The 6,878-nt window shown below is 56.3% G+C and overlaps 1 protein-coding gene across 1 annotated transcript in view; it reads left to right on the top strand.

Moving 5' to 3' along the window:
* Ackr3 (atypical chemokine receptor 3) overlaps positions 1 to 6,567 on the top strand; it is a 22,689-nt gene extending 16,122 nt beyond the window's left edge. The window contains exon 2 of the mRNA XM_005395313.2: positions 4,657 to 6,567. Coding sequence (XP_005395370.1) covers positions 4,706 to 5,794 — 1,089 coding nt within the window. The 5' untranslated portion in view covers positions 4,657 to 4,705 and the 3' untranslated portion in view covers positions 5,795 to 6,567. The remainder of the gene's footprint in view (positions 1 to 4,656) is intronic.
* The last annotated feature ends 311 nt before the right edge of the window (positions 6,568 to 6,878 follow it).

Below are 6,878 nucleotides of genomic sequence, written 5' to 3'. Positions count from 1 at the left end.
GGTCGTGAGTTCGGTTCCTGGTACCGGAGAAAAACCAAAAAAAAAAATAAATAAATAAAATAAAATAAAATGACAAGGTATTGGTCATAGCTCTGTGGTAGAGCACTTGCCTAGCATGTTTGAGACCCTAGGTTCAATCCTAAGCACCATGAAGTAAATAAATAGATAAGTAAGTGTACAAATAAATAAATAAAAGAATGACTGAGACCTAGGTATTGGGAGGTGCTGGCTGAGTAGAAGCAGAGTGGAGAAGGAGCGAGCCCTGCAAACACCTGCAGAGTGGGAGTTTGGGGCTCATCTAGCGGGAGGAGTCTTCCCCTGCTGAATGGGAGGTGGCGTGTGTGTGTGTGTGCGTGTGTGTGGTGGTGCACATCTGTAATCCTGCACTCGGAGGCTGAGGCAAGAGGATCGCAAGCTCAAGCCCAAGTTGGGCGAGTCGGTAGTTGAGTGAGACCTTGTCTCAAAATAAGCAATTTGCAGAAGAACTGCGGATACAGCTCAGTGTGAGGGCCCTGGGCTCAACCCCCAGCAAGGCAGTGGCCCTGGTAGACAGGAAACGAAGGACAGAGGGAGGCAAACCGGCCTCTGCTGCCTTCCATTCTCAGAAAAAGGCAGCACGGACCTTTACTGTCTCATGGGTCGGTTCCCTCCTTACAGTTTATATAACTCGTGATGTCACATTCCAAACACCACAGACACGGATGGAGTCAAAACTGCAACTCTCCCTTTGTATCCTCCTTCAGCTCCCCGCCCAAACTTTGGCTCTTAGTGCAGACCTTTTCCTGTGTCTTTACGCACAAGTGTCTGCATATACAACTGCCCATCATTTTGCTTTTTACCCTGCATCAGTGGGGTTACGTGGCATGTGTGTGTGCAGCGCCCTTCACTTCATAGCGTGTCCTGACTCTCCTTGTGCACAAAAGCGGTTCTCCCTCTCTTGACAGCTGTATCACCTTCCAGGCGGTGGACACGCCCACCATACTTTATGGACCATTCCTCTGTGGATGGGCATTTCTGTTATTGGTGATTTTCTCCAGTCGTAAATACTGTGTCAGTAAATACATGTGGGCATAGGCAAATTCAAAAGGGGAAATGTGTGAACTTGTAAAATCATAGAACTAGAAAATCCTTTCTTCTGAGCCCCTTGGCCGTACCCCAGAGCCCTTTGTGCAAAGACCTTGGACCTTGAGTGGCTTCATCTCCCTGAGGTATAAGACTGGGTGCAGGTCTGCGACAAAGCCTCCTTCTGCTCTGGCCTGGAGCCCACAGAGATGGGGCTGTGGTCGGTCCCAGCAGCGGCTGAGTGTCCTGGGATGTCTCCTGTGAGCTCCTTGGGTCCAGCACAAACTGCCCAGTTGCACAGTCTATGCAGAGGAGAGGAGCCTGGGGCTGGCTGTCAGGTGGGCGGGAAACGGGGTGCCCAGGCCCTGGGTGGGGCTGTGGGAGTCCAGAGCACCCCAAGCCCTCTCCCTAACTCCAGTCTCAGTTGTGCGGGGGGCTCTGCACCGGGCTGTCTCGGGGTAGCCGCCCCAGGTCACCCCGTCACACCTTTGTTCCGGTTGGGGATGTTCTTTGCTCCAGCAGTGGACGGAGAACCAGCGCGGCTTAGGTGACAGCAGCCCCGCCCACCCAGCCGCAGGACAGGGCGCCTCCCGTGCTGAACCCAGGGCTGTCCGTGTCTAACGCGGTCCTCTCTGGAAAGAGCCCTGGTTTGTTTCCACACGCTGTAACGCGTGAAAATTCCCGGGATGACCATAGGCCAGGCCGCCTGCAGTACTCTCGATTTCTCGCTTTCCCGAGCACGCTGCTGTGCGGAGGGTGTGGGCGTTTCGCTCTGCTCGGTCTCCTTTCTCTCTGAGCACCCCATCCTTGTCTGCCCACTGACGCCGCCTGCAGTGCGGTCCACCCAGGCCCCGGGAGGGCGAGGGGCGGGGTGTGGCTCTCTGGCTTCATCTCCCAGCCAGGCCTGGCCGGTGTTGCCTGCTGCCTGGGCTGGTCGGCGGCTGACTGCTGGTGAGTGACTGGCGTATGGGGGCCAGGGCCACGCAGGGCCTCCCAGCCCCTGCCCTTCCTGCTGCCTTGGGCAGGAGCAGCCGCACCCTGAGGGGTGTTTTCCACGATGCCCTGCAGGGGAGAGAAGGGCGTGGTAGGAGGACGGCTGCCTATCTGCTTGCGACTCTGGGGAGTCGTCAGGAGATCAAACATTCTCTGCCCAGGGCACAGTGACAGAAGCCAAGGGGCTGAGTCGGGGTCCCCACGCTCTCCCGCTGTGGCTCTGGGCTCTAAGGATGCCGCGACTGGCAGCCTGCCTGCTAAGAGTCAGAGCTGGTTCCGTGGGGACGGTGGTGGGACCTAGGAGAGTGCTCCACGCCCGGAGAGGCGGCGTGCACTCTTTCTGTGCCCCTGCGTGGGGCTGTCCTTACACCACAGGGGACGTGGTGTGTCTGGGGCAAAGAGGCTGAGACGGAAGAGTCTCCAGGTGTGGAGAGACCTGTGGGGAGGCTTTGAACGCCACGTGCAGGCTGTGGAAGGCTCTGAGCTGTTTCTGGCATTTGGGCCCACGATCTGTGGCCATCTCTGTCCCTGTCACTGACCTCTGCTGCTGTGCTGTGGAGCAGTGGCTTGGTGCCCATCTGAGCACCCCTGCTGTCCAGTGGCTTCGAGTTTCCACGGCTCACAAGGAGAGAGCCTTGTATGCCAGGCCGTCTAAAGGCCAAGGGAGGAGGCAGTGCCAGCTTCCAGGCAGGCTGGCCAGTCAGGGAGGCGTCCTAGGCAGCCTGTTGGACCCGTGTCCTCCGGAGCCCTTAGAGCTGTGTGTTAGGCAGGGGCCAGTGTCTCCAGCTTGCCTTCCTCCCCGGTCCCCCCTTGGGCCATTGGGCACTGTTGCACAGATCGGTGGTCACAGGCTTGGAGTCCACTTTCTGGGTGACTCTGCGGATGGTCAAGCTTCTGCTGTGCGGCCAGTGGCCCCACCACGAGGGCTTTCAGAGCCGGGAGGGGAAGTGGCCATCATGGAAAGCTGGGACTTTTGTCAGCCCCAGGGGACACCAAACCAGTTAGGAGCGACACCCCAGTCCTGTGAGAGCCAGGTCCCCACCCCTGTGCCGGGGTGCTCGTTACTCGGCCAGTCTCCAGCGTGGAAACATTCCGGAGAGCTCATGTATTTTTGCTGAAGGGAAAAAACTGATGACTTCTGGCCAGAGAATGCCCAGCCAGCTTTCCCCCTGGCCTTGGGTGGGGTTGGCGGGTGAAATTTCTCCGAGCGTCTACTGGACGCCTGCCACATTCGGGGCCCTTTGTCCCTGAGGTAAGCCTGACGGGCGCTGCTGACCTGGACAGTGGACCCAGAGGGCTGACCGGTGAGTCTCGAGTTAAACACTAATGAACAGAGGAGCCAGAGTCCCGACGCAGGAATGTCTCAGCTGGCGGCTGCTGCTTTCCCTGCTGTGGTTTCTCACGTCATGGGCGCGGCCGCCTGGGGTCCACCCACGGCCTCCCCAGCGTCCTCCTGTGGAAAGAAGCTGGCGCCCGCTCAAGGGGACCTTGGCAGATAAGCCAGACTCTCCATCGCCCAAGTGGAGAACCACATCCTAACTGGGGCTCTTTGTTGGCTGACGTTTGTCTCAATCTCCACCCGGTCACGCAGCGGGGTCAGGTGAGGCAGTGGCAGCTGGTAAAGGACTGTGGCCGTGAGGGTTTCAGGGCCCTCTAGTGGACAAAGAGACCGTGGGTGACAGTCCTGGCAGCCCCCGTGTGTCTGTGGAGAAATTGCTCCCCAGGCCAGTGGCACCTGCGACTGAGCTCTCACCGGCTGTGAACTGGTGACAGCGGAGTGTGAGGCCCGACGTCAGGTCCCAAGGGAAAACAGTGGACAGACTGTCAGCCCTTCGGAAATGCAGCAGGTGGTGGCTTCTGGGCTTGGGTCTTGGCACCCGTTTCTTCTGAACAAATAAAGAAACGGAAAACCAGGGGAGGACCCCGAGCTGGAGAAAGCTGGCTGGTTGGCTTCAGCTGCAACCCCCACGCAGACCTGGGTCTGCAGGTTTGGGGCACAGTCGGGGGGGCGTGTCTCACATGTGCCGGCCTATTTTGAGGGGCCTGGTGACCGCAAGCAGAGAGCAGCAGAAGAGTCAAGCTTGTGAGTGAGTCCTGAGGAAAAGCGGAAGGTGCTGAGGCATGTCTTAAATGCAGACTTGAAGAGGGGCTGAGATGCTTTCTTTAAGACACCAAAGCAGGACACTGCTGCACGTGCATGCCCGGAGGAGATCGGCCCTGCTGTGCTCGGGGAGGGTGGTGAAGGGACACTCTCCCCGCGCCGCCGAGACCAGGTGGCCGTTAGCCTTGCTGTGGCCCAGGCGCCACCATCTGACATTTCTTTGGCCCCGCACCATGTAGATTTCACACCCTGGGTGCAGCAGGGCTGCTGATGTGTGGAGAACACAGCCATGAAAAGACAGAAAGCAAACACCGCTCCTCTTGCGAGGGCCAAGTGGACTGGCCTTGGGTGGGTTTTACTGTCACTGTGTGGTTCTGTTACAGTTTTTTTCTTTTCCCCTTTGGGAAGATGCTGCAGAGCTAAGGGAGCACTGAGGGCCTTGGGTAAGCATTTTGACAGAAACGTGAGCCGTTCCTAATAAAGCGCTTTTTCTCTTCCAGCTTTCCTGGTGGGTTTTGCTGTCGGTTATTCAGCCGCCCGCTCTAGACCATGGATCTACACCTCTTTGACTACTCAGAGCCGGGGAACTACTCGGACATCAGCTGGCCATGCAACAGCAGCGACTGCATCGTGGTGGACACCATGCAGTGCCCCATCATGCCCCACAAGAGCGTGCTGCTCTACACGCTCTCCTTCCTGTACATCTTCATCTTCGTCATCGGCATGATCGCCAACTCCGTGGTGGTCTGGGTGAACATCCAGGCCAAGACCACAGGCTACGACACGCACTGCTACATTCTGAACCTGGCTATCGCGGACCTGTGGGTGGTCATCACCATCCCGGTGTGGGTGGTCAGCCTGGTGCAGCATAACCAGTGGCCCATGGGCGAGCTCACCTGCAAGGTCACGCACCTCATCTTCTCCATCAACCTCTTTGGCAGCATCTTCTTCCTCACATGCATGAGCGTGGACCGCTACCTCTCCATCACCTACTTCACCAGCACTTCCAGCTGCAAGAAGAAGTTGGTGCGGCGTGTTGTCTGCGTCCTGGTGTGGCTACTGGCCTTCTGCGTGTCCCTGCCTGACACCTACTACCTGAAGACCGTCACATCTGCATCCAACAACGAGACCTACTGCCGGTCCTTCTACCCCGAGCACAACATCAAGGAGTGGCTCATCGGCATGGAGCTGGTCTCCGTCATCCTGGGCTTCGCTGTCCCCTTCTCCGTCATCGCCGTCTTCTACTTCCTACTCGCCAGAGCCATCTCGGCGTCCGGCGACCAGGAAAAGCACAGCAGCCGGAAGATCATCTTCTCCTACGTGGTGGTGTTCCTCGTGTGCTGGCTGCCCTACCACGTCGTGGTGCTCCTGGACATCTTCTCCATCTTGCACTACATCCCCTTCACCTGCCAGCTGGAGAACGGACTCTTCACAGCCCTGCATGTCACACAGTGCTTGTCGCTGGTGCACTGCTGCGTCAACCCCGTGCTGTACAGCTTCATCAACCGCAACTACAGGTACGAGCTGATGAAGGCCTTCATTTTCAAGTACTCAGCCAAAACCGGCCTCACCAAGCTCATCGATGCCTCCAGAGTGTCTGAGACGGAGTACTCGGCATTGGAGCAAAACACCAAGTGAGCTGCTCTGCGGAGGCCTGGGGACGTGTGTGCTTGTGAGGACAGGGGCATCGGGCCACTTGGTTTCTGAAGGCGAGCAGAGTAGCTCTGGGTTTTGATGCTTGGGTCACGCAAAGAGGAGCAGTGTGACATGGTGTGTCCTTTCTCCGGCCAACGAGGCTGTTGCCCAGCTGAGCAGTCTGACAGTTTTACAGCAAGGAGAGAACAAACACAGCGCTGTGCATGGAAAGCGGCTTCAGGCCGGCCCACCTGGGCGCCTGTAAAATAGGACCTCCTGTGTCCCGATGTTTTTTTCATATGGTGACTTGTATTTAAGTTTTAAGACTTTATTTTCTCACTATTGGTGTACCTTGTAAGTGTATTGAAAGTTAAAATATATTTTAAATATTGTATGGGAGATATAATGCTGACATATCCAGATTGGTATAGTTTTAAGGTTAGTTTGACTTCAGTCTTGACTAAGGATGACAACATTGTTAGCTGATCTGAAATGATATATATATATGTATATATAAGATATATATAAGTATATGCCAGTGTTGGCTCAAATGTTCTATTTACGATAGTTTTATATCTGTGCGGTGCTTTGTACCCGCACAGGACACGGGACAGAAACTGCTCCGTAACGCAGTTTGTGACATTCATAGTATTGTAAAGTGATGTTTAAAACCAGGCTGTTCTGGACTGCAAACCTGTGCCCAAAACGAACAGAGAGTTCTCTCAATTTGTAACTTATTTTTTTAATAAGAAATAAAGATGGTTTTGTTTCCTAAAGCAGCACCTGTCCTGTTTTGAAGGCGTGCTCAGCCGGCACGGTAGTGATGGGAGGATACACAGGCCTGCGCGGGCTGGCGGGGTACATCCGTGTGAAGAGGAGAACAGCCGCAGAGCGAGTCCCAGTGGCTCAGCGAGGGCGGGGTGGCGCGAGGGGAAGCAGGAGGCTCGTCTGTTCTTAACGAGATTCTCGGGTGCAGATGTGTTTGGGGAGTGAGACGGCTGGCAGGTACAGCAGCAGCGAGGTGGCCGTGCAGGGCGCGTTTGGGCAGAGGATGTGCTGTCCACTGGCCGGTTTCAGGCCCGGGATT

This window comes from Chinchilla lanigera, unplaced genomic scaffold (genome assembly GCF_000276665.1).
Source record: "Chinchilla lanigera isolate Chin_1 unplaced genomic scaffold, ChiLan1.0 scaffold00052, whole genome shotgun sequence".
Classification (NCBI taxonomy): domain Eukaryota; kingdom Metazoa; phylum Chordata; class Mammalia; order Rodentia; family Chinchillidae; genus Chinchilla; species Chinchilla lanigera.
Note: the sequence above shows the minus strand (reverse complement) of the source record. Positions and strands in the feature narration are given on the sequence as shown.